General features: G+C 51.7%; 1 protein-coding gene across 5 annotated transcripts; it reads right to left on the bottom strand.

Annotated features, from left to right (window-relative positions):
* Positions 1–2919: 2919 nt before the first annotated feature.
* On the bottom strand, positions 2920–27360 carry MTHFSD (methenyltetrahydrofolate synthetase domain containing). Of its 5 annotated transcripts, XM_088830618.1 has the most exons (9): positions 27296–27355; positions 26662–26840; positions 23716–23819; positions 22614–22727; positions 20551–20664; positions 17522–17612; positions 15221–15333; positions 14841–14966; positions 2924–9684 (listed from the first exon to the last, which is right to left on the bottom strand). In XM_088830618.1, the coding sequence occupies exons 3-9, from the start codon at positions 23776–23778 to the stop codon at positions 9202–9204; spliced, it is 1104 nt and encodes a 367-aa protein (XP_088686744.1). In that variant the 5' UTR covers positions 23779–23819; positions 26662–26840; positions 27296–27355; the 3' UTR covers positions 2924–9201. The 5 variants fall into 5 exon arrangements, with proteins under 5 accessions (XP_088686746.1, XP_055268975.2, XP_088686744.1 ...); XM_088830620.1 differs by lacking the exons at positions 22614–22727; positions 27296–27355 and adding an exon at positions 22760–22873 and having other exon boundaries at positions 2920–9684; positions 26583–27104; XM_055413000.2 differs by lacking the exons at positions 22614–22727; positions 26662–26840 and adding an exon at positions 22760–22873 and having other exon boundaries at positions 2921–9684; positions 27296–27360.
* Positions 27361–27720: the final 360 nt, after the last annotated feature.

Genomic DNA, 27720 nt, shown 5'->3' with positions numbered 1-27720 from the left:
TACCTCCTCAGCGGCCCTCCTATGCAGATCCTATAATTCACTGCTCCTGCTTCCAGATGCAGAAACCAGCTCGAGGAGGTTAGGGGACTTTATCCAGACAGTGCTGGTAAGAGGTGGAACTGAATGCAAAGCCCATGTCCCCAACCACTGTATTAATACCACATGGCTCCCGGACACCCATTTTCCTCTAGCCACAAGGCCTAGTGAAAAAAGGGAGAAGTCGAAGTCTGGTCATGATCCAGCTTCTTACCTGTGCTGAGGAAATGATGATGGGCAGGGTCTGCATAGGGGACTGGGGTCTCTCTGATCCCCTTGCTGGCCTTTGGATGGGGTGGGAAAGCTCCCCGAGCAGCCCCAACTCAACCCCTGACATTCACCTCCTCTCTGGGACAATGAACCTGGTTTTCATGGGTTCCCACCATAGACCCCCTTGAGAGATCCCTTCACTTCCTCAACTCCCCCTAGTCCAGTGGAGAAAAACTCAAACAAAAGTTGAAGCTCAAGGCAAGAGAGGCCAGTTGGGGCAGGACGTGTGGCTACAGACTCTTGCTCTGCTTCTGGCATCTTTTGGGCATCAGTGGCTCAGAGTTCTGAGCTGTTTTAAGGAGGGAGGGGCTTGTTTAGCACCTCCCGCTGGCAAGCTATGACGGAACACTGACTTACTGTGGGACCATGACAAACCACGGCCGCATTGATTTCTGGGCCTTGGGGATGGGCAGGGGACAGGGACACTCGAATCTGCAAATGTGAAATACCGTTTTGTCAAGAAACACAGGCAGAGGACGAGCTGGCACAAATTCACTCGTTCAGAATGCTGAGCACCCACTACCCTTTGCCACTGGATCAGATAGGATTTAGCGGCGGACACACCGCTGCTGTCAGGGATCCACACACCAGCACACTGTTTCCAGCACCAGGATACTTGGGGTTGGTCATGCCAACACCCCGAAGAGGTGATGTGCACCAAGGCCAAGGCACCCAAGCCCTGAGTAGAGGCAGAAAGCTGGTGCTGTTTAAGACCCTGATGTTGGATGGTTGGGCTTCCCAAGTGGGCACAGTGGTAAAGAATCCGCCTGCCAATGCAGAAGACTCAAGACTCGAGACTCGGGTTTGATCCCTGGGTAGGGAAGATCCCCTGGAGAATCTCTTGGTGGGGTACAGTCCATGGGGTCGCAAAGAGTCAGACATGACTGAGCGCATGTGCACGTTGGCATGGTCGCCAAGGTCCCCTCTGACTTACAGAGGAGGCTGTCTGTGGACGTGGCCAGGTGGGCCTGTGGAGAGGACGGCGGCGCTAGGGGCAGGTGGCAGCCATGCCCTGTGGCTGATTTCCCGCAGTGCCTTGTATCAGTGGGATAGCAGCCCAGGAGAAGCACCACGGCTGGACAGTGGCTGAGGAGGGACATTGGTGATATGCCTCCCCAGGCTTGTCTTATTAAAACCAGGGAGGAGGCCCAGACCCCAAGAATCCTACTGTGTCTAGGACTTACCACCACAGGGCACACCAGGCCCTCAGATGTCCCCTGGAAGAGGGTACAACGTCTCTGTATCTAGAAGTTTCCCCCAATCTAAGCCCCAGAGTTCAGCAGGCCCGCGCTTCTGGATCCTGCAGTAACACCTTCTCATGGTCACAACTCAGGTGAACAGGGAGGGCGGGCCATCTCTGTCCAAATGGTGCGAGGCCAAGCAAGTCCTTCCCTGGGGGAGAGCTAGGGGTGTGGCTGTGAGTGGGGCAGGGACCCTCCTCGGGGAGGGAGGCCGGGAGGCCGTGCGTCGCGCCGGGAATTCCGCCGTGGACTGCTTCTGGGGCGGCAGCGCCACCTGCTGTCCACTCCGCAGCTTGTGCTGGGACAACAGCAAGGGCCCTCGGGGAAACCCAATCTCACATGAACGTGGACAGAAGCTGTGCACGTGAACCCGATTTTTGAGGTGTTAGGACCTTGGATTTTTGTTGAGGGGCAGCTGGCATATTTGGGGAGAAGGTCAAACTAAGTGAATTTACTCTTTTCCTAATTACACAAATGAGAGGGCTTATTTAAAATAAACTATAGAAAAGTGAATGTTAAGAAAGCAAACACGGCTTCAAACCCATCCCTGGAGACAGCATGTCAGCCCCAGGAGACATCTCCCTGCACACAGAGACCCTGCTGTCCCTGGAGAAGGATGACAAGCCCAGTGGTGGAGACCCTGGGAGTCAGAGGGCCCGAGTCCAAGCCCTGACTCCACTACTCCCAGCTGTGAGCTCGGGCGGTTGTGATGGCTCAGCCTCCTCTACACCTCAGCTTCCCTGTCTGTAAGATGGGGGTCACGGTAGGAGCACTTCTCTCAAAGCATTCAGTGGATCAAGAGAATCTATGAAGGGCTCACAGGCGAAGAAACCGAGAGAGGGCAAGCACTCTGCCTGAGGACACAGTGAGGGCCTGTGGAAGCGGGGTTCACTGCAAACCCCGGTGTGCATGGCTCCCACACCACCTACCTCCACTGCCAGATCAACCGTCTCTGCTGTCCCCATGGGCCACCGTGTCTCCCAGCTCCCCAGGAGGCCTCCTGGTGGTTGAGAGGTGATGGATCTGTGTCTCCCTCGAGGACAGTCTTCTCCTCGATGGTGGGGAGAGGCCCTGGGGCTGAAGGCCAGCTCTGCTGTGTGACCTCATCAAGTCGGATAAGCTCTGGGAGCTGCACCTTCTGCACCTGGAGAGTGGGGATGACAAGGCCTGCTCCATGGGATTCTTCTAAGGGTTAAGTGAGAGAATCCACTCTCAGAGGCAGGGAGGGATGTTTTAGTTTGCTCACAATTCAGCACTTCAGGGTCTGAGTTTACTGCTTCCGAACCATCCGAAGTCCAAAATGCCCACATTACATGGTCACATGTCAGCTCCCATCATAACCTTTGTGGACTTGTGGACGTTGAAAATAAAGAATTCCATTCACAGGAAGAAATCCTGCCCCACTGGAGGAACAGGAGTGTGGGTTCCACTCTTTAGAAGTCTCTGCATGTTGGAAAGATTGCCCAGGCAGTCTCCAGTGAAAACCTTGGATGATGACAAGGATTGAGGAGGCGATGGGAACACAGAGGGGAGGGCGTGGGGGGGTGGGGGACAAAGGGCTCTGCCTCGCACCAGGGAGCAAGCCAGTGAGACTCAGTGCCGGAGGTCCCTCACCTATCCATGCAATAACACACAGGTCTGTTTCTAGCAAGAGGAGAGGCTGGCCCGGTGACCGGCAGATGGTGGGCTTCCAACAGGGACGTGCAGATCAGAACTGACAGGATAGACTTGATACGGGGAGTGGACAAAACCCGCCACCTCCTGCCGTGAGACTCCCCTGCAGGCTCCCAAACTGAGCAGACCCCAGGCCCAAGGGTGCGTCTGCCACTAGCACGCGCGTGCCCTGGGGGAATCCCCCCAACCAGTCCTTCTTGTAGAACACCGCCCGGGTTTGTCTGCCTCATTCTACCTCAGGTGGTCAGGCAACGGTGACCCACAGGGATGGGACAGGAGACACAGAGACAATTCTGCTTCAGTCTGTGATCAGCCACATCCTGACTCCTGGCTTCACTACCAAAGCTGGGTGACTGTGGGCAAGTTACCAGTCTGTGAATAGCGATGTCCCTCGAAAGTGCCTATGAGGATCAGGTGAAATTACACATTAGCATTATCTGTTTTGTATTTCTAAATTACCCCTTCAGTAATGTATGGGTATTTTATATAAATATGTTACACATTAACATCATTATAATATAAATGAAACTGTGCAACTCATCATTAATGATGGAAAAATTACCCTCCAAACTGAAAGCAGCAAAAATCACCCACTTCACTCCTGACTGCAATCTGGGCAAAGTTCAGTGGAACCAGCCTATGTCTGCTCCAGCAGGCATCAGCTGGGACAGCTCTTCTGGGGCTGGGGACCCATTTCCAAGATGGCACACCCACGAGGCTGGTAGGCTGGTAGTGCTGGTTCCTCTCTGAGAGCCCTCTCCATGGGCAGCTTGGGCTAGGCTCTAAGAACAAGTGTCCCAAGAAGATGGGGTGGAAGCTGCCAGTTCCGTAGCCTCCTCAGGAAAGGTGTTCAACAGTGTTCACCCACTTGTCCCAGAGCCCAGATTCAAGGGGATCTACACAGATCTCTTCTCTCAATGGGGCTGCTGAAGAACTTTGGGTGGCATTCTACAACTTCCACAGCACTTAAGACAGCTCAACAAGTTAGAGGCATTCTTTTCAGGAGGGAAGACACAAGATACCAGCAGAGGATGTCACCCTACTCCCAGCTCCAGGATGGGGGAAGGTCAGGTAGGCAGTGCCCCATACTGTGGAAAGTGATTGTTTGTTCACCTGCACACTGACCTCTTCTTCCTGCTTTCAAGTATGGAGTTTTGTGTAAGATTTATTTTTAAGACAGACCTCCCCATGGTAGCCCTACCGCTCAAAAAATCCACTTTGAAAACGACCAGAGAGTCCACAGTACCTGTTGTATTTGGAACACTGGACAGGATGGATCCAGATACAGGGGGCAGGAGTGTAGCAATCCCCACTCGTTATTCCTGCTGAGTGCAGGGGGTGTGAGGACTGAGGATCTGGAAGCATCCTCTGCAAGCCCGGTGCTTCCCTGGAGCCTGTGGGGGAGGGCTGATGGCAATGTGTGGCCAGGCTCCCGAAGAATGAAAAGAAGAGATGCAGGGAAGGACCTTGTTTTGCTCCTCTGGCAAAATGCAGAAAGCTTCATTTCATACTGTCATCTCATATCTGGCTCTGGTTCCTTAAAACCCAGTGCAGTTTTCTCAAGCATGGCCAGCAGGAGTGCCAGGATCTGCCACTGCTGTCTGCCATGGGTGTGGGTGTGAATGGGGGCTGGATTTGCCCCATGTTTACTATCCCCAGACCTGATTATGGTTTGCTAAACGGTGCTCTCACCTGATATTTTATCTTCTCACCAATATCCCTCTTCACCAAATGTAAGCTGTTACGGTTTTAGCTGCACAGGCTCTCTTTTCCTGGGTAGCTGACTCTCAGCCTTTCCTCCTTGCAGCCTGTGTCATCATGTTTCTTTTTCCCTCTGTGGCACCTGAGAGCAGGTCTGTGTGTGTCCCTGAAGGGGAACCAGGGTGGCCAAACGATGGCTGAAGGATGATAGGAGGGCAGACCTACACAAGCTGTGGTGGGACCCCTCCCCTCAGACTCTAGGGGGTTGGCTCCCTCACTTTCTGGCAGCTCAGGGGTTGGGGGCTGGGTTGGGGAGGGTGCGGTGTGAACAGTGCCGCCCTGGCTCCTTTGCTGGAGGTAAGATACAGTCATCCCTTGGCATCTATGCGACTGCTTCCAGGAGCTGCTGTAAATAACAAAATCCACTGATGCACAAGTCCCTTGTATGAAATTGTGTCAAACAGTCGGCTTTCCATATCTGTGGGTAATGCATCCTGTAGTCAAAATTCTCAGTTGGTTGAACCCAGGGATGGCGAGGAATCAGCAGGTGTGGACAGCCAACTCATAATGCAGGAAGCCGGCAGGGTTTGGGGGCAGAGGCTGAGGTCCAAATGACCACTTCACCTCTGCCTGGGTCTGGAGCCTTGAACAAGCCGGTCACACCTTCTGAGAGCCCCGTTTCATCTGTAAGTCACCCACCGGCTGGTGCAGGTAAGGCACTCTCAAAAGACAGAGCTCTCGTCTGCTGGGATGTGCAGTCCCGGCCTCGGGGAGCCTCCAGTCCAGATTGCCCAGGTGTGAGATGGGGGCAGAAGCAGGCAGAGACCTGAAGTGACCATCTGTACCAGGCTCAGCAATGCCAGAACTGGCTGTGGGGCCAGGTTGGGGGACCACTGCCCCCCTAAGTGGCCTTACTCTTCTCATTTGCAGACATGGGCAGAACGCTGTGTACTGCTTCACAGTTGAGACAGTGTGTGCTGGGGCCTGGGCCCACAGAGAACATGGGACACATGTTACTTGTCTGCGCTGGGTGGCCAGACTCCAAGAACTAGGATGGACACGCTCACCTGCGCGTACTAAGGGGCCACTAAGTGCTACCCTGAGCAGTCCAGGAGCTGAGTTTAGACACAGGAGACACACGCTGCAATACTCCAAAAATGATTTAAGTAATACTAAATAAAATCATCCATGCATAGTGACAAATGTTAGAGAACGTATAGAAATCACGATGCAGAAAACACAAGGGTTAACACTGCAGCCTGGAGAAACACTGAGAAGACAGCTCATCCTGGAGGGTTCGTATGGGTTCCAAGAGGGATGAAGGAATAAGCTCTTCCTTAAATTCAAGGTCTTGTCCATCCCTTCCTAACCCAACATTAGAAAACATTCTCTTCTATTAGCCCCAAATTCCTTTACATTTATTTTTATGTTTAGATACTTAATTAGCCTGGAATTTATTTTTACACTTGGTATGATTTAGCATTACCGACATAATGCACATGAATTTGAGCAAACTCTGGGAGACAGTGCAGGGCAAGGAAGCCTGGTGTACTGCAGTCCATAGGATTGCAAAGAGTTGGACACAACTTAGCGACTGAACAACAATGATTTAGAAATCCAAGCTGCTTTATTCACCCTTCAAAATAACAAATCTAGAGGAGATCCTGTCACCAAGTCCATTCACAGCTGAGCATGTGAAGCTCAGAGAGGAGGTGCCTGGCAGCAGCAAGACGGATGCCCTTTGCCGAATCTATGTGGTTCTGAAGCATGTGTGTTAACGCTAGCTGTGTTTTAATACTGTACAGAGGAAAGACCGGAGGTAAATAAGAGGCAATGTCAAGGCTGCTTACGTGGTGGGGTGAGGGATGACACCCTTTGTACAATACTTCTGACAGCCCCAAACTTCCAGAATGGAAAAATCTAAGTGATGGCGAGCAGTGAACCTCAAAAGAAACAGAACGTTAGAACCAGCCGGGCCTTAGGAACAACACGCTTGACCCTCTCGCTATAAGCCGAGGACACAAATGCCCAGAGAGGCTCCACGACATGGCCACATCATAGGAACTGACAGCAGAGATAGCACAGCCCCAGGACCTGGCCCCCGTGCAGAGCGGAGGCTGGGTTTCTGGAGAGGGTGATGCTCTGGCGTGGTCAAGTCTCACATCACAGGGCAGAGCTGCACCGCCGCTCAGGAAACAGGATGGGACCCAGGAGTCACAGCAGAGCCACTTAAAAAGTTCATGCAGTCTCAGCAACTTGTCAAGTGCTCATTTTCCATTATTCTCTTATTATGTGAACTACACGATTATGACGCTGACAAATACTCAAGAGCCCTGGGAACAAAAAACTGGGTCCCTGATGCCCCTCCTGGCAGGGCTGAGAACTCTGGCTCCAGGGTTGCCCGAGGCGGGCAGAGGGGAGGCACACACATGATACATCTAGGGGGCTGCTATTTCAGGCCCTTGGTCCTGTCTGCCACCTACTAACCTACTGTCCCAACATGAAGATGATGAATGCACTCAGATTATCTGTGTATCAGCACACCTGCGTTTCTCTAGCTAAAAGTGACAGGAAGCCCAGCAACCTGGCCCAGTCCGCAGGGGTCATCCCTGACATGCAAAGCTCAGCAGTCCGAGGAGCTGGCTCCAGGCTCACCAGGCACCCGGCCCCAGGAGTGAGACGCGGACACAGCCTGCCCCTCGGCTCTGACTGATGGATCCCTTCATTTCTCCGCACCTATCAGTAGGTGGTTCTCGAGGCTAGGGGATGGACGGCGGAGTACAGGCAGGGACAGGCTCACTTCCTATCCTCCCAGGGCGCTGCTCCAATGGTGGCAACCAACAATGAAAACATCAACAAAAACTGAGCATGTCAAACATAAGAGGTGTTCTGGGAAAGGGGGAAACCCAAGGGGAGTGAGGAGTTCAGATATCAGGCCGCTCCTCTGGACTGGGCGGCCAGCTGGTCTGGAATGGCCAAGCTGAACAGTGACCAAATGACACCAGCTGAGGGACAGGGGTGTATGGTTCGGGCAGAGAAAGGTGAGCCCAGAGGCCTGACAGTCTGGCCTGCGTTAAGATATTCTACTCCCTGATTTTGTTCACGAAAATGTGCAAAGAGGCAGCATTTAACAAGCAAATCTAAGGGTCAATTCTCTTCCCGAAGTCTCCACCAATGAGAAAATGCATTTTCAAAGAGAGACTGAGTGCCTTAAGAACATTTTCTTCAAAGTGCGGGCAAGGCCTGCCCCCTTGAGGCGTAATGATGGGCTCAAACCATGCTCAGTGAGACCTTCTGGTGAAAAAATAAACACTTCCAATGAATATACATTTGAAAAAATAAAAAATAAAATTTCCACTTAAATGCTTATCTTGACTTTTCACCCAGGATCAACTGCAAAAGCGCTTCTGTTTAGAAAGCACAGTTCAGCCAAAGTCCAGCTTGATTTTCAGGAACAGAGAAATGGAGGGAAAGATGCAGAGAACTCACAGCAGTGGGCAAATGAGCGTGAGAGCATCTGTTTGGCCTGGGCTGTGACACAGGCTGGGACCACTCACTTTTCAAAGCCAGGATCTCCTAGAGGAAGAGCTTCCTGCTGTGCGGGGGTGGGGCAGGGGGTTGTTCACCCACAGGGAGGAGCCTGGCTGCAATGGTGAGAAAGGGACAGAGGTGACACCAGACGGCCAGGGGGCCCTGCCGGACTGGCCGCCATCTCCAGCACCAGGACTGAGATGAGATGAGCAGACTGTGTCCCGGGGACTGGACTGAGCCCCCTGGTGCCCTGGGATGACCGCACCTTTCCCCCTCCAGCAGTGCGAGGCCAAGAAGCTAGGAACACAAGGGTCACTTCTGGTTCCACCCGGCTGCGCCTCTGCAGCTGGTCTCTGCCAAGGCCTCTCCTGGCAGACTCTTCCGTCCAACTCCTCTTAATCCCCCACGCCTCTCAAGTTCAGAACGCAGACCCCCTAGACTGCTGTCAGAGTTTACTCCTGCTCGTTTATTGCCCACTCAGTCCCCTCAACCAAGAAACCAGCAGGGCTGTGACATTACACAGGCTTAATGAAAAGGATGTGCCGAAGCCCAAATATGAACTTCCTGCCTCCAAGAGACTCCAAGTACCTCACGGGCTGACTTCCTGCCCCCAGGAGACACTGGGCAGCAACTGAAGCTCTGACTTCCCAGAAAGGACCGAACTCAACAGCAGCTCGGGCAGCAACGGCTCCACCATGCCCCACTGTGCTGGGCTCTGAAGTTCGCTGGGGACCAGAACGTGACGTCGTCATGGGCTAGCAACGGCCGGTTGATGGTCAAGGAGTGGCTCTGCGGTGTGGCCAACCACAAGGTCACTGGCCCTCTGCTGCCTGGCCAGCACCACCCTCACTGTGTTGGCGCCCAGGCGGAAGCCCTGCAGGCAGGCGATGGCCTGCTGGGCCTCAGCTGGGTCCCGGTAGTGAAGGAAGGCCCTGTGCTGTGGCCCCTGCCAGGTGAGCCGCAAGGGTGCCACGCCCAGTGCGCTGAGAGTCTGCTTCAGCTTGCTCACCCTGACATCCCGGGGGAGGTTCCCAATCTGAACTGAGCTGGGAGGCACAGAGCCTGATTCTGGTGGGGCTGCGTCCCGAGGGCTTCTGGCGGTGCTGGGGGCGGCCTGGGTGCCCAGAGGGCCCTGAGGCCTGTCCCGGAGGGTGACGTCTTTCCCAGCCTGCTCCTCTCGGTGGCGCAGGCTTCGGAGGATGGGCATCTTCCCCATCATCTCACAGCTGATCTGAAAAAGCAAAGCAGCAACAGCTATTTTCGGGGCATCCAGGAGGGACCGCGGCTTGGAGGGACCAGAGGGAGGAGACATCAGTCATGCAGGTGCCTCTGCCACATGTGCTCGCGGAAGACTCAGCACCCTCAGGCCAGACATCTCCCTTTGCCACTCTGCGTCCGCCCAACAGGCTGCGGCACCTGGAAGGAATTGGATGGCTTTCTCCATTTTCCTGTGGGCCCAGAAGGCAGACAACAAGGCGTCCTACGCAAAAGTGGAGCTAAGATCACTGGTATGAGGGTTACAGGGTTGTAAATGGCAACTGCCCTGGCGACCCCCAGGATGACAGGGCACTTTCTACCCCCATATCTGTCCCCTCCCCTGACCTACACCTTGGGTGGGGTGAGGTCTTTAATGGGGCCATGGGGATCTCCTACCCCTCCTCCTAAGGGCTAAACCCATCTAGGTGTCACTGAAAAAGCACAAACAAGGCAAATGTGAAACAGAACGCTACACTCAGAACACTTTCTAGCAATGGGTCATCAGGCTACGAAACAACGGATTCCACACACGTTATATCTCAGCCAGTAGGACTTTCATACAAAAGACCCTTTTGGCTTTTGGCTAAGTTGATCAAAGAGCACTTGTAGCAACAGAGGTGACAGAAGAACCCCAGTGCTCGAGGTGGAGGCACTGTGCTGTGTGCCAGGGCACTGGGGGCTCTGGGGGCTGAGCGGGGTAGAATTGGTCTCATGTGTCTTAAGGAACCACATAGCAGAGAAGGAAGAGAAAGACATGCTCAGGTCTTTTTGACAAATCGTTCTTTAGAGGTGCATTCTGGCTTCTGTTTGGGGCACAAAGCACATAAACAATCAGTCACCAAGGGAAGTCCCTGGTGGTTCTCTGGTCAGGACTCCTCGCTCTCATTGCTAAGGGTGCAGGGTCAATTCCTGGTCAGGGAACTAAGATTCCGCAAAAAACAAACAAAAAAATCAGTTACCACGAGGCAAGCAATGGTCCAAATGCAGGCTTCCAACAGACATGAGTACCTCAACACAGATCAGCACACAAGATGAACAGGTCTAATTTTTCTATAAAAATAAACAGTTCAAATAGTACCAGAGTTCTCAGTATATTCAGAATCACATGTAACTTAGGGCAATGGTTCTTATCCTTGGCAGGGTGTCAGAGACCCTGGAGAGAAGCTGAGGTTCCCTCCCATAAAGGAATCCCCTACGCTGTGTACAGTATCCCAACACCCGTGCATAGACCTCCAAACTGCAACAGGCACACAAGTCCCAGGTTGAGAATCAACGGATTAGGATAAGATTGGGAAGAAATAAGAACGCCCAAGCATGTCAAATACCCGCTCAGAGACCTAGAGGCTTCTAGCCCCCACTGGCTCCCACTCCCAGTGCTATGCAGGTAGGTAACTCCACTGCAGCAGAGCCTCGCCCGAAGGTTAGAGCCTCCCCAGCGTCTGGCTGCACAGCTGAGTCTGGAGCCATGCGAGTCTTTAGGACAGAGCACAGAGAAAAACTCCCTCCTCCTCACATTTCCCATTGAAGTGAAGTGAAGTGAAGTGAAAGTTGCTCAGTCGTGTCTGACTCTTTGCGACCCCGTGAACTATACAGTCCATGGCATTCTGCAGGACAGAATACTGGAATGGATAGCCTTACCAACCCAGGGATCAAACCCAGGTCTCCCACAAAACAGGCGGATTCTTTACCAGCTGAGCCATAAGGGAAGCCCAAGAATATTGGAGTGGGTAGACTATCCCTTCTCCAGAGGATCTTCCTGACCCAGGAATCGAACTGGGGTCTCCTGCATTGCAGGCAGATTCTTTACCAACTGAGTTATGAGGGAAGCCCCACTGCTGAGATGCAAAAAGAAAACAAAAACCATGTCTTTGCCATGAAGACACCCACAAGATGGGGCCATGCTTCCTGATCAAAGGGCATTTTCCTCCACTAGAGGCTCTGGGTCCCAAAGAATCCCAAAGACGTTCTGAGTCCAGCCAACCCCATTCCTTCCCACATCCCTGGTCTGCGTTCTTAATGAGTTCAAATTCTTGCCTTCTTTCAAAGTGTTTAGCAGCAGATTTAAACTGGTCACATTTAGAGTTGTAAGGATTTCTTAAGTTACTGGATCATTTAGAAAGGATGATCAAATTTAAAACAGTAATCACAGTCAGATGAAACTTGTGTTTATGTCTTTGTATGGAAGAACGAAACGTTACCCCAGTCCCCGCACCAGCAGTGGGAGCCACCAAGGCCACACCTCGTAAACACCGTGCATCCACTGGGCCCGCTGTGGGGCTGTCTTGGCCGGATGACTGCCCCTGAAGTGCTGAAACGCCCATGATTTTTGCCCAGTGGATCCACGGGGCTAACTTCAGGTAGAGGTGCATGTTCTTAAGAAGCCTGGCCCCCGGCAAGGCTCCACACTCACGCAGCAGATATCCATCCCAGACCATGTGTGAAGCACACACGCATCCTTCTGTGCACGTCCCCGGAACTCCCTGACCCGAGCCGGCACTCGGACAGACTGCAATCAGCAGCAGGGCAAGGAACGCCCTCCAGCACACTGCAAACCGACCGAGTCCACAGCATCACCATGCTGGCACACACTGAGGAGTCTTGGGAACAGAAGTGCAGCAATGCGAGCCTTTTATGTGAAACTGCTCATTCTGAGAGCACTGTGTTCTTCAGGACAGCAAAGCGCAGCATTAGTGCCCTCTCTGCAGCCCCGCCGCCCCATGCCCCATGAGTTCTAAAGGAAAAGCCTGTCTGACGAGAGGGCCTCTTCACTTCCCCAGCCCTCTGCCCCGTGCTGTGCTCCTTGCGGAATGGCACATGTGGGCTGATGGAGGCCCAGAGGTGATGGCCTCTGAGAGCCCAGTAGACAGCCTGGATTCCCACATGGGGACACGCAGGGGTGCTTTTTCCTGTTTGGCAATTAGGAACATTTGTTCGGTTTTTTTGTCAATTTGCCATGTGAAATAAAAGATTTTGCTTGTTAATCAAAAAGGAAAAAAAATTATGCCTTCTGTAACTAATCATTCTATTTAAAAAGCTGGTATAAAGCAAAATTGGTTTTTTTGTATGCCCCAATCACTTCTTGCTGAAGCATGCAGATGGCTGCTGCTGCTACTGCTGCTAAGTCACTTCAGTCGTGTCCGACTCTGTGTGACCCCATAGATGGAAGCCCACCAGGCTCCCCCGCCCCTGGGATTCTCCAGGCAAGAACACTGGAGTGGGTTGCCATTTCCTTCTCCAATGTGTGAAAATGAAAAGTGAAAGTGAAGTCGCTCAGTCGTGTCCAACCCTTAGCGACCCCACGGACTGCAGCCTACCAGGCTCCTCCATCCATGGGATTTTCTAGGCAATAGTACTGGAGTGGCTTGCCATTGCCTTCTCCGATGGAGATGGCAGATGGCAGTCATTTATAAATACATGCTCCCTTTAGAGATTAAGTTTCAAACCTGTCCCCTAGAAATGCATGCTAAGCCCAACACAATCAGAAATCTCACTCTCGAGGCATCTGCCGCCAACCCAAGACGACACTGGTTCCAACCTCACCCCTGGCCCACACTGGGGTCACGTGAGTCTATGTGCGGAGCATCACAGAAGGATCAGGATCTGCCCAGGAGCCATCCCGACACAGCACTACAACCAGCACTGAGCCGCGTCCACCACCTCCCCATCCCCAAGGTGCTCTGGCTGCACACCCTGCAAGGCCAGGCAAGAATCCGGGGGCCGGAGAGTCCCCGCCTTCACAGGACCCACAGAGGGATGACCAGCTGGTGGCAAAACTGACAACTCAGGACCCACGGTGAGGGATTCTCCCCACGGCCTCACTGACGATCAGCATACCCCGGGAAGTCGGTGTGTAAGCCGAGGTCCCGGCAAGCAGGCATTGGTGTGGCTGAGGGGTCTCAGGAAACTACGGCTGGACTGTTTCCTTTTCATCTAAGAGGGATTATATTCATCTAACACAACTGAGAACCTAACTTGTCCCTGTTTTCATCTTTTTCTTACTAAATTACGGGTATTCTCCGAGGCAACCATCTCCTCTCTCTGGCGAGGCCTCCAGAACCCTCCCTCCCTGCACCACAGCTGGCCCTCAGCAATGAAGAGCAGCCCCCCTGGTGCATGCTCCCAGACCACGTGCTCAGCCCTGAGCACTACCCCCTTGCTCCCACGGCCGGTGTCTCAGCCACCACTCATCTAAAGGGAGACTGTGGGTCTGGATTCCAAGGAACCCTAAGTTCTAACCACCCTGAGGGATGTCTCAACAGTCATGAAGGACGCTGCACCTTCTCTCTGCTCTCACCAGGGGTGATTCCAGCAGAAGTGCAGGTATTCTGCTGGGAGGCCCTCGGGGCGGGGTGAAAGCACAGGATGTCCCCTCTGGGCCATCCTTGGCGGTGGACACTACTGATTCCCACGCCCAGAGGAAAGCAGCCTTCCAGCCCTGGATGACTCAAGTGTAAGGAATGTGAAATATGGACAAACATGCTAATTTGACCAAGAGTTTCAATCCAATCAGAGCACAACTTCTCCAGCTTTCTTAGTAACTATGGCTATTTTCCAGCAGACAGCATCATAACCTAGAGGCTGGCTTCTGGGGTCAAACTTCTATTGCCAACCAGTCTGTGATACATGCTACTGCCTCCTCTGGAGATAAAGTCACCATGGCATCAGCTTATGAAGCTGTGGGTACTGCCTCCTACCCAATTCAGTTCTGCATGGAGATGCAGATGGCACTGAGAAAATCTGGACTTACAAAAGGAAAGCCTGATGATTAGGACCATGTGTAGCTGGGGTGGCAGAAGACAGCTCTTAGAGATGAAAACCAGCTGGCAAGTAGATTCAAGGCATTAGCTCTTCTAATGGAGCTGCTCACCTCCCTCCACTACCGCTGGTGTCATGTGCAGACCTTGAATCCTGCCTGCTTGTAGGAACTGGTGGGCTTCTTAAGTATGTTCTCCAGCCCATGCCTGGAGACTGATTCAGAAGCTGAATTGTTCAAAAGCTCAGGGGTGGCTCTAACACACAGCCACTCAAGCCTGGGGATAGCAGTCCTGACAGACAGAGAGCAGAGGGAGAGCAGAGGTGTCTGTGAGCCGCGGGCCGATGCTGGCCTCGCTCCACGTTCCAGTGACCCACCTTGGACCACACGATTCCCGCTGGCTTGGGGCGCTCACACCCTGTGGTGATGACCCGAGTTGGAGTGAGGATATAGTCCACAGTGAGGTCGTGGTCCTCGAGGAGTGCTTCAGGTATGTCGACAACCTGGGCAAACAGAAGTGGGTGAGGGAGCTGCTGGGGATACGGCCCCAGCCGTGTTCGCCACAGTGCTCGATGGAAGGACGATGTCCCCCAAACCCGTCCTGCTCCAGGCCGAGCTGCTGCACCACCAAGCTCATCCAGCCCGGCCGAGCCACACCCGACACGGCACAGAGAGAAGGCAGAGACCCAGCTGCCTGCCCTGGCCCTCGCGCCCCATGCCCAGTGGCGGCTGTGCTTAGCCTGTTCCCAGGAAGCACCTGGCAGTCATGGACGATGGTGACCACTGGTGTCCTCTGGCTGACCGCTCCCATCGACACCATCATGGCGTATTCAAGGTCGGCATAACCTTCTCCTTTCCCAATTCTCCAGCCTAGGAGGCAATGCAGAGAAGCAGCATGTGTGGGTTCTGGGGAATCAGGCAGGAGCACACTTCTCACTGCAGACTTGGAGGAGTTCAAGGGGAAGCGCCATGCAGGACGCGTACACAGTCAAGGAACTTGGCACCCTGTGCTCCTTTACAAAGGAAGTAGAGCTAGCACTTACGGGAGCTTTATGTTAACAGATTCACATTTAAAAGGGATGAAAGAGTAGTTTTTAAAGCACTAAAAACAAGTTCCTACTAAAGGCAAATCTTTTTCATTGTGCAGGGAAAGCAGGAAGTCTGCATCAGGGACCAGATGTGAGCTGGCTCAGCCTTGCCTGTAAGGCACTAAGCAGGTACCTCCCTGGTGGTCCAGTGCTTAGGACTCTATGTGTCCACTGCAGGGAGTGCCGGTTCAGGCCCTAACCAGGGAACTAAGATCTCAGCCCCCCAGTTTGGAAGGAGGCATTTTAAGCAGGGCTATGTTGCTAATTCACAAATGCGGCACAAGAAAAGGATTTATTATCTGAAGCTCAAGACAAGCTGAGCAGGGGGAAAGGATGCAGGACAGCAGATGTGAGCGTGCTGCACGCTCCCAGCCAAGTGCAGTTACTCCCCTCAGAGGACGCCCAGGCCAGCCAGGAGCGCCGACTTCTGGGGGACGTCAGCACCACTGCCGAGCGTGGAGGCACCACCACTCAGGCGCCCCTTAGGAGGGAGGCCTGACTGCGCTGCTCCTACAGCGAGGAGCCTGCAACCACGCACACAGAGAAGAGAAAGCCAGTGCAACAGCAAAGCAGCAAAGGGCACGACAGACCAGAGGGGCCGGCGACAGTGCTCACAGCAGAAACATTCAAGCTCACCCAAATCACATGCAAATCAAGAGGCAACTCAAATACCATTGCTCACTATCAGACACAAAAAGTGAGGTGTGATAATCCTAGTTATTAACAGGGGAAGAGGGAGAGAGGCAAGGCAGACGGTGTGCGAGGATGTGAGCTGGGCACCCCTGCTGCAGTGTAACTTGGCGACATCAGGATTTAAAAACCCATTGGTCCCGTAATTCCTCTCCGAGGAGTCATCCCACAGATAGTCCTCAAGGGCCCCCCTCGACCATAGGACATGACTATACTACATCCTCTGCGTGTCGCACACAGAGGGTACCCTGAGGACATAGTGTCTGTAACGGGAACATGTGGAAAACAAGGTACCCAGAATTGTAACATCCCGCTCCTAAGCATCTCACACAGTAGCTCAGAGCAGGAGCAGGGGAAAGGGTGAATTTAGAGTGATAATATTAAAGGCTGACACTGAAAAACACAATGCTCAGGGTTGGGAACAAAAGACTTAGAGCACTTTTTACCAACGATTTACTGGGAATTGCCAACGATTTACTGGGAACCTACTGAAGGAAGAACATGGTTTTAGCTGATAAACTTCCAAAGAGAGATTTGGGGATGAGCATCTCCGGACAATCTCTTAGTGGGAAAAGAAAGAGAACGCTTTCCTAGTGGCAAGGGCCCCAATCGTACACACAGGTTCAAGTCTGCAATGTGCTGACCCCACTCCAGAAGCAGCAGCTTATTCCTAGACAGCACCAAGCTGAGCCTGGAGTGGGGCCGGGCAGAGGGGAAGAGGCCCCAGGAAACCCCAGACACAAGATCCAGGGCGGCTCAGCCCAGCACACAGGCTGGCAGGGTGACCCATGCTGTCCCAGCTCACAGGCTTGCGGGGAGAAGGCTCAGGCCCCACAGGCAGGCTCAGGACACCCCGCACTGACCAGGAGGCTATTGCTGAACAAGAAAAAAAGAGGTTCAGAACCCAGCGTTTCTCCATTTACTGGAGGCTCTCCAAAACCAACTATTTACTGACACACTGCAAATAAATCCAGCTCCAGTTCCAGTTAACTTAAGAACAGAGAGGAAATCTTTCACCACCTGAAAAGAGATGACCTCATGTCATTTCTCCTGTTAAGAAAAAGTGGAAATGCTGTAAAGGTGTTGAGTGGGGATAAGAGTGGGAGGGACTGAGTTAATTCTTCAACATGAGTGATAGATGCAGTGGTTTCGAGGCCAGGCATGAGTCCAGAAAGCTGAAATTACTCACTGTCAACATCTGTAAGGCGACCGGAGCGCTGGGGGAACAGCAGGCTGCAGGGTCAGTGGTCACATCTCAGAGTTTCTGTTCTTAATCTTACCTTTTTCAGAAACAGCCACGGACCCCACCACAACTAAGTCCACAAGGACCTTGGAGTCCAAGCCCACGGGAGTGCTGTAGTTCCTCACGCCCTGTGAACAGACACGCAGCCTGAGAACTCCCCGCGCAGTGAGACCGCCTGCCTCACAACCCACGGGGAGGCGCGCTCAGGCTCTGAACCTCCCGCGGGAAGCAGGTGAACCACCCCACAGCAAACGACGCAGCATCGCGGAAGCAGTAGCTCAGGAAACCATGGATCAGAACCATTTTAAGGCAGTTCCCACAATTCTTCACCAGGGGGAACTGACAGCAGAATGAACAGGATTTTCATTTCATAATATTCAGTAAAGCATTTTCTCCCAGGAGGCAGGAGAGCACAGTGATTAGAACCCAGGGTCGGGAGCCCCAGGAACTGGATCCAGACCCCTCCTCTGCGGCCTCAGCAGAAGGAAGCTCTCGAACATCAGTCTCTTCCGCTGTGACACAGGGACAACAGCCCAGCCTCGTCCCGCACGTTGCAATGAGATGACAGAGCACAGGCAAAGCACCCAGCATGTAAGACATGGCCATTAAGCATGTGGGACATGTTAGTTCACCATGAACACTGGAGGCTTCTCTGCATGAATAGCCAATTATTCAACCAAAGAGCACCCAAAGGACACCCACTTATCCTAACTAACAAGGCCTGAGTGGAGGCACAGGGAGGCTACTGCGGCCACGACTCTGATGACAGGCACTGAGGAAATCAAGGGAACTACAGTCAAACACTGCGTGGCCCAGTACTCTGCAGGAGTGGTCACCGGATGAGTGACAAGCCCACGACAAGTGACTGGTCCAAGGACCAGTACTATGATTACCTTGGGGCCTCCCAACAATCAAACCACAGTCATTGGCCCCAGGTGCCCCCACTGTGGGAAAGCCTGTCTTTCCTTAAGCTCACCACACCCATGCAGGCAGGCGTTTCTCGCCCATGGCTGGCATCTTCAAGCCTGTTTCAGGGGGCTTAGTGCCTGGCAGCCTTGGGGAGCAGACACTGGCATCAGGTTTTCTGTGCTGTAACCCATCTGTCAGGCCCTCCCTTTTCTCAGTGGTAGCCTCACCTGCTCAGTCTGACCAGACAGAGCATGAGCAAAAAGGAGCCTCCCTGACACTCCAAAGTCGTGTTCTATTTAAGCAAGAGACACTGGAGGGGCAGAGGAACTTAGGCAGTTAACAGACCCTTCCATCTTTCCCCTGAAGTGGTTCCCAGAACACTCCTGAGTCAAAGAGTAAATGCAAAGACAATGATAGCAGACACAGGTGGCTGGGGTGTGACAGCGGCAGGAGGCTGAGGTGCAAACTCAGAGACTTGCCTGCCATGAAGTGAGGCGACATTACAGCCTCCTAAAGTGATATGCACGGTTGCAGCATTTCACTACTAAGCTTCAGTTCAGTTCAGTTCAGTTCAGTCGCTCAGTAGTGACCGACTCTTTGCGACCCCATGAATCACAGCACGCCAGGCCTCCCTGTCCATCACTCCCGGAGTTCACTCAAACTCATGTCCATAGAGTCGGTGATGCCATCCAGCCATCTCATTCTCTATCGTCCCCTTCTCCTCCCGCCCTCAATCCTTCTCAGCATCAGAGTCTTTTCCAGTGAGTCAACTCTTCGCATGAGGTGGCCAAAGTATTGGACTACTAAGCTTAGGCCACCTAAATAATAATCGTACTAAATCTGCATCCACATTAGACATGTCTTTATGACTCTCTACTTGCCGTTTTCCTCTACCACAGAGGAAACAACACTCTGAGGTTCATGACTCTGGATGATTGATTTCTAGCCAGTATTTCATGATATAAAAGAGCCCAAACACTGTTCGATTTACACTCAAGCTCAGTCGTGAGAGCCAGTCTGGCTTTACTCTGGCCGGGTCATACTTTCAGGAGTGCCCCGTGAGAGACCGGCCAGTGCTGGTGTGTCACAGAGCCTCCTGGGAATGAGCTGAGTGGCAGTCACCTTTCAAAGGGGAGGGGGATGCTGTGAAGGGGGACACAGACCACTGCACCGGCACCACAGCCACATCTGGCCTGGACTTCAGTACGAGGAAAAGGGCTGCTTTTACTGTCCAGAACCCATGATTATAACTGACCAGACTCCCTGCCGGCCCTCAGAAGTGTGGGCCCAGGTCTGTGGCCACGTCCACCAACTGCAGGGGAGCATGTGGTAGGCACTTTAAACACTGACCAGACCAGGGTCATCTCTTATATTTTCACGTTTGTTTTCCCTTTATTTTTTTTTCCACACATTTTGTTATCTTACTTTATTACATGTATTTTTGTATGTCATGCCAAATGCTGTTTTTGCAATAAGACAGATTATCAATAGATGACAATAAAGCATTCACTTGTTATACACTGAAGTGGAAAATTCCTTTTAGAAAGGTATTTCTTGATGCTCCATTTCTCCTTTCTACCAGATTAGGAATCAGATGATCTCGGGTCAACTATAGAACCCTGAAAAAAGTCACCAAACTATTTCTTTGTCTATAAAATACTAGACAAATTTCATTATAAGAAACTCTAGTATAATGTTTACAGTATACTGGTTTCATGACATTATGAGGCAGTAAAAAAAATTTCTAAATTACTAAAGCCTTTATTACTTCAGCACTTGGTGAGGCAATTTCCAATTGAACATATTTTGGAAATTCTACCGTTTCTGGTGGTATCCGAGAAAACGCTCTAGGACGCTGAACAGCATCAAAAGTTAACTCTAGAGGGCGCAAGAGTACCAGAAAATTGGCTTTTCCTTCTCTCTTTCTTACCAGGAATTTACTATCTGTCACCTTGGTGCAAAAGAAAAACCAAGTGCCTGGCAGCTTTTCTGCTGAGCTCCTGTAATGACAAGATTGCTGAACACCTCACACCACTCTTCATTCGGTATTGCTAAACACAGACTTCAAACCTGTGGCGGAGTCACACTGTTCTAACTCACCGGAGGGCACGGCTGAGAGTGGTTCTTCCCTGCGTCTGGCGCTGCTTCCAAACTCACCTGAGAGGTGGCACATTTTCTCAAGATGTCTTTAGTTGCCCCAGGGGGTGGAGTAATCTTATTAAACAATCCCGTTCTCAGTCGTGGTGTTGGAACCAACAATGTTTTTTTGCTCTTTTAAAAGAAAAGACAGTGAATAAATTACAAATTTTAACATGGGAACTTTCTTATGTATTGTTTTAACATTTCAGGAACAGAAGCAAGCTACTATTACCTGTATTTTGGGGTATGTGTCAAGAAGATGAGCTGGTTTGCAAACTCAACTAAATAATACTTGGGCACGATTTTACTTAAGAGCAGTTTACACTATCCTGACTCAGAATAAAGGGGCGAGGGTTTGTAAAACTTGCTGATTCTATTCTACTTGCCATTCAAAATTGTTCCCAGTGAAAATGATGATGTAAATCCAAAAGAAGTCTGTCCTGAAAAAAAGTCCAACCATAACCTTGCTGTGCCTTATGCTCCTGGAATTAAGCCCTATCCAGGTACAGTGATGTTTTATCTTGAAGCCATGTTAAGACATTACCCCATCAAGCACTTATATCTAATCTGCTGCTCAGTAAATCAGTCTGAGAGATCAGGACCCATTATAATCAATATTTAACACTGACTTGTGTCAACAGCTGTTTTCTTCTATTTAATTTTCAAATGTTTATTGCAAGACCCAGAGCAGGGGTTTTCAGAGTGGGGGCCCCTGGGCACCATTTGAAGTTCTGGGGTGGGGCCCAGAAGCCTGGTTTAATAAGCCTACCCAGGACTCCTGATGCACATGTTAAGTTTGAGAACCACGGCCAAGGACACTGCTGCAGATTATACAGGGGAGGGCCATGAGGCAATTATAAAATGTATAAGCTCTTTTATGTAAGAAATAGCATATTTTACTTTTCGAGCAGAAGATGACAGCCTAAGACCAATAAAAGTCCTATAAAATTACAGTTTGGCTTTCTTAAATCACGGTTTTCAACCCCAAGAAGAGTTATTTCAACAGAAGTAACAACAGAGGTGGGTGACTTTGTCTGCAGTCTCCAGACTCTGGTGTACTGCCCAATACTCTGCTAACCCATTGGTTGTAAACTAGAGGTCCCTGGGGAGCTCTGAGGCTCACCAAAGTCCAGGTCCACTCAAGCCTGACTCAGAACTGGACATCAGCAACAGTCTTTCAAAGCTCCCCAGCAGGTGCTAACTTACAGATAGGGTGCTCAAATCTGTCTGGATACCTCATAGCTTCAAAAGTGCGTTTACTATGACCAAGTTCTAGTAATAGCACCAGATGAGGGTCTGGGGTCGAGCCTGGGAAGCTGTACCCCCAGGCATGCTCTGCGGCCGTGTGCATCACTATCCTAGCCTGACAGAGTATGCATCCCCCCACCCAGGATGGAAGGTGCCTGCAGAGCAAGGCTTCTCAGGTGTAGGGAAACTGAGTTGCCCCTGAGGCCCAGCAGCATACAGCAGGATCCCACAGACCCCACACTGCCCCAATGTCAGTCATTACATGAAATGAAGGCTGTCACCTGAATGTTACTGCTTTTATAGTTTTGTTTATATTTAATTTACATGTGTATTTTGATTTTACAATCACACTGGAGCTATGAAATTAAAATTTATGCCAAGTTTTATATTTATGCTTATTAAATGAAATTATAAATTAAGGCAACCCCGGGGGGAATTTTTCTTCTTGAAAAGGGGCCTATTATATATAAGAAGCACTGTTCTAATTCATGTGTTTGGGGAACTCATTTATCAGATTTCTTACTCGTAAGTCATCAAATTTCAAAGAATTATAGTATCACAAATGTAGTAGAAGAAATATACATATTGTAATCGTTCTCTTCTGGAGAGGTACGTCAACGCCTTTTCTCTTTGAATTCAGACACATTCAGGACTTCTGACTGACAAACAATGAAAGAGTTCTGAATGTCCTGGGAAATGCAACTCCACGGACACATTTTGCATGGAGGGAGTCAGAACCTTCCCTCCAAATGCAGAATGGTGCCCACTCGCCAGCCACCTGCGGCGGGCAAGCAGGCCAGCAGCCAGGGTTCCGGCTCAGGGAATGGGATTACCTGCAGCGCCAGCAACCGGACGCCTTCCAGTGGTTTATCAGGGTCCACTTTAAGTTCCTGCGTTCTGGCAAAAATCTCGAGGTCTCTGATGTTTTGGCAAGCCAGATAAGAGCCCTGGTTAGGTAGAAAGACAGAGGTGCACTTACTTCAAGGACGAAGAAACGGGCGTTTTTCTGGGGAGCATCAGGGTTGACTTTAATGGTTCTGGCCATTTTGAACGCCTGCAAACGTGGGAAATGCTCGGCAGCCCGAGAAGCACCCTGTTTTTAAATGCAAGTGCACGTTACAAAGAGGCCACTGCCCTGAGCCACCTGCAGCCTGATGCTCCAGCACTTCCCCCACACAGGCGCGGGGGCCAGTTCTGAGACCAGGTCTGGGGTCACCCGAGAAATGTCTAAGGGGGCAGCCAGGGTACAAAGGGCTTAGAAGCCAGCCCCGCTGGTTGGGGCTCCCTCTCAGAGTACGTCGGCCCTTTGGAGCCAGCTGTGTGAAAAGGCACCTCAAGGATCAAAGGCTTCCAGTCGGGAAAAATATTCCACTCTGTACCAAATGGGAAGCAGTAACCTCAGTACCGGAGAAGGCAATGGCAAGCCACTCCAGTACTCTTGCCTAGACAATCCCATGGATGGAGCAGCCTGGTACGCTGCAGTCTGTGGGGTCGCTACGGGTCGGACATGACTGAGCGACTTCACTTTCACACATTGGAGAAGGAAATGGCAACCCACTCCGGTGTTCTTGCCTAGAAAATCCCATGGATGGGGGAGCCTAGTGGGCTTCCGTCTATGGGGTCACACAGAGTCGGACACGACTGAAGTGACTTAGCAGCAGCAGCCTCAGTACCACCTCAGGGCAAGATGCAACTCAACCACCAATTCTGCACAGAAAGGCAAGAGGCTCTTGAGAGTGAGTGTTAAGTATTAATAACATGATGAAGGACATCTCTAAGAATAGAGACATCCTGGCCAGCTGGTTCAGATTTCACACCACTCACTGTTCAGCGAGTTCAAATTCACCGTGAAGCAGGGTGGTAACTGTCTTACTACTGTTACTCATTCAAGTATATCCCAATTTCCTTGTGAATGTTCCAGGAATGCTTCAGTACCTTGAAGTTGGGAATCCTGTGATGAACAGGCCGGGGAAAGTCAGCTAAATTTTGTGATTCCATGTAGTCCCAAATCTGCTCACGAATGTCCTGTTTGGAAACACCTACGGGAACAAAGGGTGTGACTGATAAACACACAGACAGGAACCCCACAGCACAGCAGTCCCAGGGCCCAGTGCCTGCCTGCTCCCACTGCACCCTCAGCTCTGCCATGCCAGACAGAATCTAGGGCTTCTGACCCCTATGTCGAAAAACCAAGGTCGGTGACATTTTACATCTCAACAAATTGTTATAGTCCAAACACAGTGTACATTTAACATAACCCAAGTGCTTAATGAAGCCTATTCTATGAACCTGTAGTGGCAGCACAAACAGCACTCTAGCCATGGACCCAAGCATTCATAAGTCCTTTCTTGGAGACACGAGTTCTGCTCAGTCAAGGCTCTGTGATCTCGCTCGCAGTCTGTCAGTCTTGAGACAGCTGATTACCTCCCTCCTTCTGCAAGGCCTGTTCGCTTGCCTGATATATAAACCAGCTGCTACTTTGGATTACTTACTGCTAGATCTCACTTTGGAAATGAATTTTCAGGCAACAAATATTCCTTAATTATCTGATTAGGGAAAGCCCTTAGAAATCCTGCATTAACTACCTGCTCCTCTTGAAATGGAGAACTACAAAAAGCAGTTTCCAGTCAAGTGGGAAAAAAAAAGTGGTACATTCATATAAACTCATTTATATGGAGTTTTGTTTTTCTTAGTCCAAAGGACTATCCTTGCACCTGTGCAGAAGTTTACACCAAATCACTCTGCTGTGACATGGCACCTCTCAACACCTGGGAGGGAAGGAGGGGCAGCTTCACTCTCTCAGGTCCTCAGTCTCCCCTGAGTGAGTTAAGGCTGCTCAAAAGTAACACAAAGCAGCAGTCCCACAGCAGAGACCTGGAGCCACCAACCCAGGCGGTGGGACATGACTGGTGACTGGCTTCTCACCATAAACATTTATGAATTATGTGACTTTGAATCTTGTGAATAGATTATATTTTAAATAACTTTTTTGTAAACGGAGTTTTAAAATGCACAAAGGCGTCTGTATAATGAAGAGCCTCTCTCACTGTCTACTGAGCACCAGGTCCCTTCCCCCGAGACAGTCAGTTGCATCTGCTTGTCCTGATGAATTTTTCCCCAGGCATCTCAGGCTTCTCTCAGAAAACACTCCACTCCTGTCCCTCATCCTCTTTCCCTAAAAGGGCACCTGAGACAAGCAGCTACATATACTGCATTGAGCTCCATTGCTGCTTATTACCCTGCAGATTGGCCCACATGGTATGGAAAAAGCACCCTCATATTCTTCTGCAGTTGCAGAGTATCCCACGATGCAGGCAGGTCAAATTTTACTCAAACGGTCCTTGACTGATGGGCAGGAGGTCTCCAACCTTGCTACTGACATATGCCTTTACAGGCCTAGCCAATTTTATAATGATTTATAAACTTTTACACGCAGTTTTATCGTGTTAAGGGCCAGAGCAAAAGGTTTCCAGTGCTTATGCCCTCAGGCTAGACACAGATCCCCTTGGAACACCACCCATACCAGGCCCTTCACAGGTAGACCCCAGAGCATCCTGGAGCCCACTGCAAACACTTCGGTTCCTCTTGATCCTAGCTGTGCTTCTGAACCACGGCAGAAATCAAGACTGCAGATTCACATGTATTTAGGGAACAAGCACCTCCAAGGATGCAGGACTATAGTGCCGTAGGCCTGGTTAAGGCCATGTAGGCAGTTTCCAGGACTTGGCTTGTTCTTTCCTGCTGGGAGCACTGCATTTTCTGGTCTCTGCCGGAAGTCTGTTCTACTTCCTCTGTCAGTCAAACCCTCACTCTTCAAGGCCCAGCTTCAGCACCACCTCCAGGAAGTCTCCCCTTCATGCTGCTCCAGTGCTCTGAGGATCCCTGACAGAGTGTGGAAAGCCCTGCTGTCCACTTCAGCCTCATCTCCCGCCACCCCCAACCTTGAATTTAAAAAGTGGCCCAATGTTGGTCCCTGGCCCCACACATCTGTACCCTGTCTTTTTCAGGTCTTTGTACCTCCTCTCCTCCCCTCTCTGGTTCACCCCTTCTCTCCAGTCAGGACTAACTGACACAGACATTCCTCCTTTGGGACCCTTGACTCCTGAGGAACCCAAAACACCCTCACTGTTTGTTTGTTTTCCAAAACAGAAACCATTAAAACAAATACCCTGGTGGCGCACTGGTAAAGAATCTGCCTCCCAATGCAGGAGACATGGGTTCAATTCCCGGTCCAGGAAGATCCCACATGCCGAGATCAAGCCCAGGAGCCACAACTACTGAGTCTGTGCTCTAGAGTGGGGGAGCCACCAACTACTGAAGCCTGAATGTTCTACAGCCTGTGTGCCACAAGGAAAGCAGCCTCAATAAGAAGCCTGTGTCCTGCATCTAGAGAGTAGCCCCTACTTGTCACAACTAGAGAAAAGCCCTTGCTAATAACGAAGACCCAGGACAGCCAAATAAATAAACAATTTTTAAAAAAAGCTATGACATTACTTTCACTAACAACTCAGAGGTCCAACAATATCCCCAGCACTGTGCAGGACGCTGTGTGGGACCCAGGAATTGTAGGAATTGCGGCCCTTGCTCCAGAGTAAATTAATCATCACATCTGAGTGACTCCCATTTAGTGGTCTAATTGCAAGGGGAGGGAGAGAATAAAAGGGCAGGTCTCTGCCCTTGGAAAGTTACCAAAACATGGGAAATAATTAGGATAATAAAAGGCGACATATATTAATGTGAGAAATGCATGAACCCTGTTCTGTAACTGCCCGTCAGGTCAGCCTGGGTCTCCCTCCTCCTACCTCTAGCCCCAAGCACAGTCCTGGCACTTGGCAGGCGTCTCCAAAGGTCTTTGTTACCATTCTACTGAGCTACCAGCACCTGTTTCCTGTGCTGTTTCCACGCTGCCCGGGCAGTAACGGAGGAGGGGATTTATTCACATTTCTCGAACTCGGCTTTAATAGACCGTGGGGCAGCGAGAGCCTCAGTACCATCTTTGCCAGGCAATCCTGCAATCAGTCACCGAAGTTCAGGGGCTCTGTGGCGAGCCTCCTCAGGGCCTGGGGCAGAGGACACAGGAGGCAGAGCTCACCGGGGGGACGGGGGTGCGGAAACGGATACCACCACCTACCCAGAAGGCAGCCCCCCTTCTTCTGCCTACTCCACCGACAGCGTCCCAACCCCGCTCAGAACCTTCGGCGACCCCGCCCGTCCATGTCCCCCTTCTGTCTCTGACGGTTTCTCTGCCCAATCCCCGGGGACTCCTCCGCGACCCCTCGCCCGTCCCTCAGGTGGCCCCTCCGCGACCCCCGGTCCGTCTCTCAGGCGGCCCCTCCGCGAACCCAGGTCCGTCTCTACGGCGGCCTCTCCGCGTCCCCCCCCCGACACTCAGGTGGCCCCTCAGCCTTCCCTGGCCCGTCTCTCAGGGAGCCCTCAGCGTCCCCTGCCCGACTCTCATGTGGCCCCTCCGCGTCCCCCGCGCGTTTCTCAGGTGGTGCCAAGGGCCGCCCCTCACCCGCCCTCGGCTCCATGGCGACGCTGTCAGTGCGCGACACCTCCCTCGGCGGAGTCCCGCGCGAAGTGACGTCACCGGTGCGCGCACTCCCTGCGCCTGCGCACTGGTCTGGACCGGGGGTTGGGGGCACGGTGTCCTCGCCGCCGAGGCCTGGTGGGAACACTCCGCTGCACGCATGCGCGTGCGAGTCCGCGCTCCGGGAGGAGGGCAGTGTGTGTGGCCCTTGAAGATTTATTCTCAATCAGGCCAGCACTGAGCGCTAGGTCTGACGGGCATTTGCCAGAAGTTGGGTGGGCAGAAGAGGGGGCTACCGAGTGAACACCCGTAGCCTGTCCGAGCCCACTGCCAGTTCAAACACACCCACCTCCACTTTTAGTCCCCAGAGGCCCCCTACTCTGGGAAGCCGACCGGGATTGCTCCTCCAT

This window comes from Moschus berezovskii, chromosome 22 (genome assembly GCF_049115385.1).
Source record: "Moschus berezovskii isolate FMDL1 chromosome 22, NW_MosBer_1.0, whole genome shotgun sequence".
Classification (NCBI taxonomy): Eukaryota; Metazoa; Chordata; class Mammalia; order Artiodactyla; family Moschidae; genus Moschus; species Moschus berezovskii.
This window is presented reverse-complemented; position numbering and strand designations above follow the sequence as displayed.

Coding starts and splice junctions, on each gene's coding strand:
- MTHFSD (XM_055413000.2), bottom strand. Junction 20,665..22,759: donor CCCGTTTCTTCGTCCTTGAA/GTAAGTGCACCT, acceptor TTCTTTTAAAAG/AGCAAAAAAACATTGTTGGT. Junction 14,967..15,220: donor CCATCGTCCATGACTGCCAG/GTGCTTCCTGGG, acceptor CTGTTTGCCCAG/GTTGTCGACATACCTGAAGC.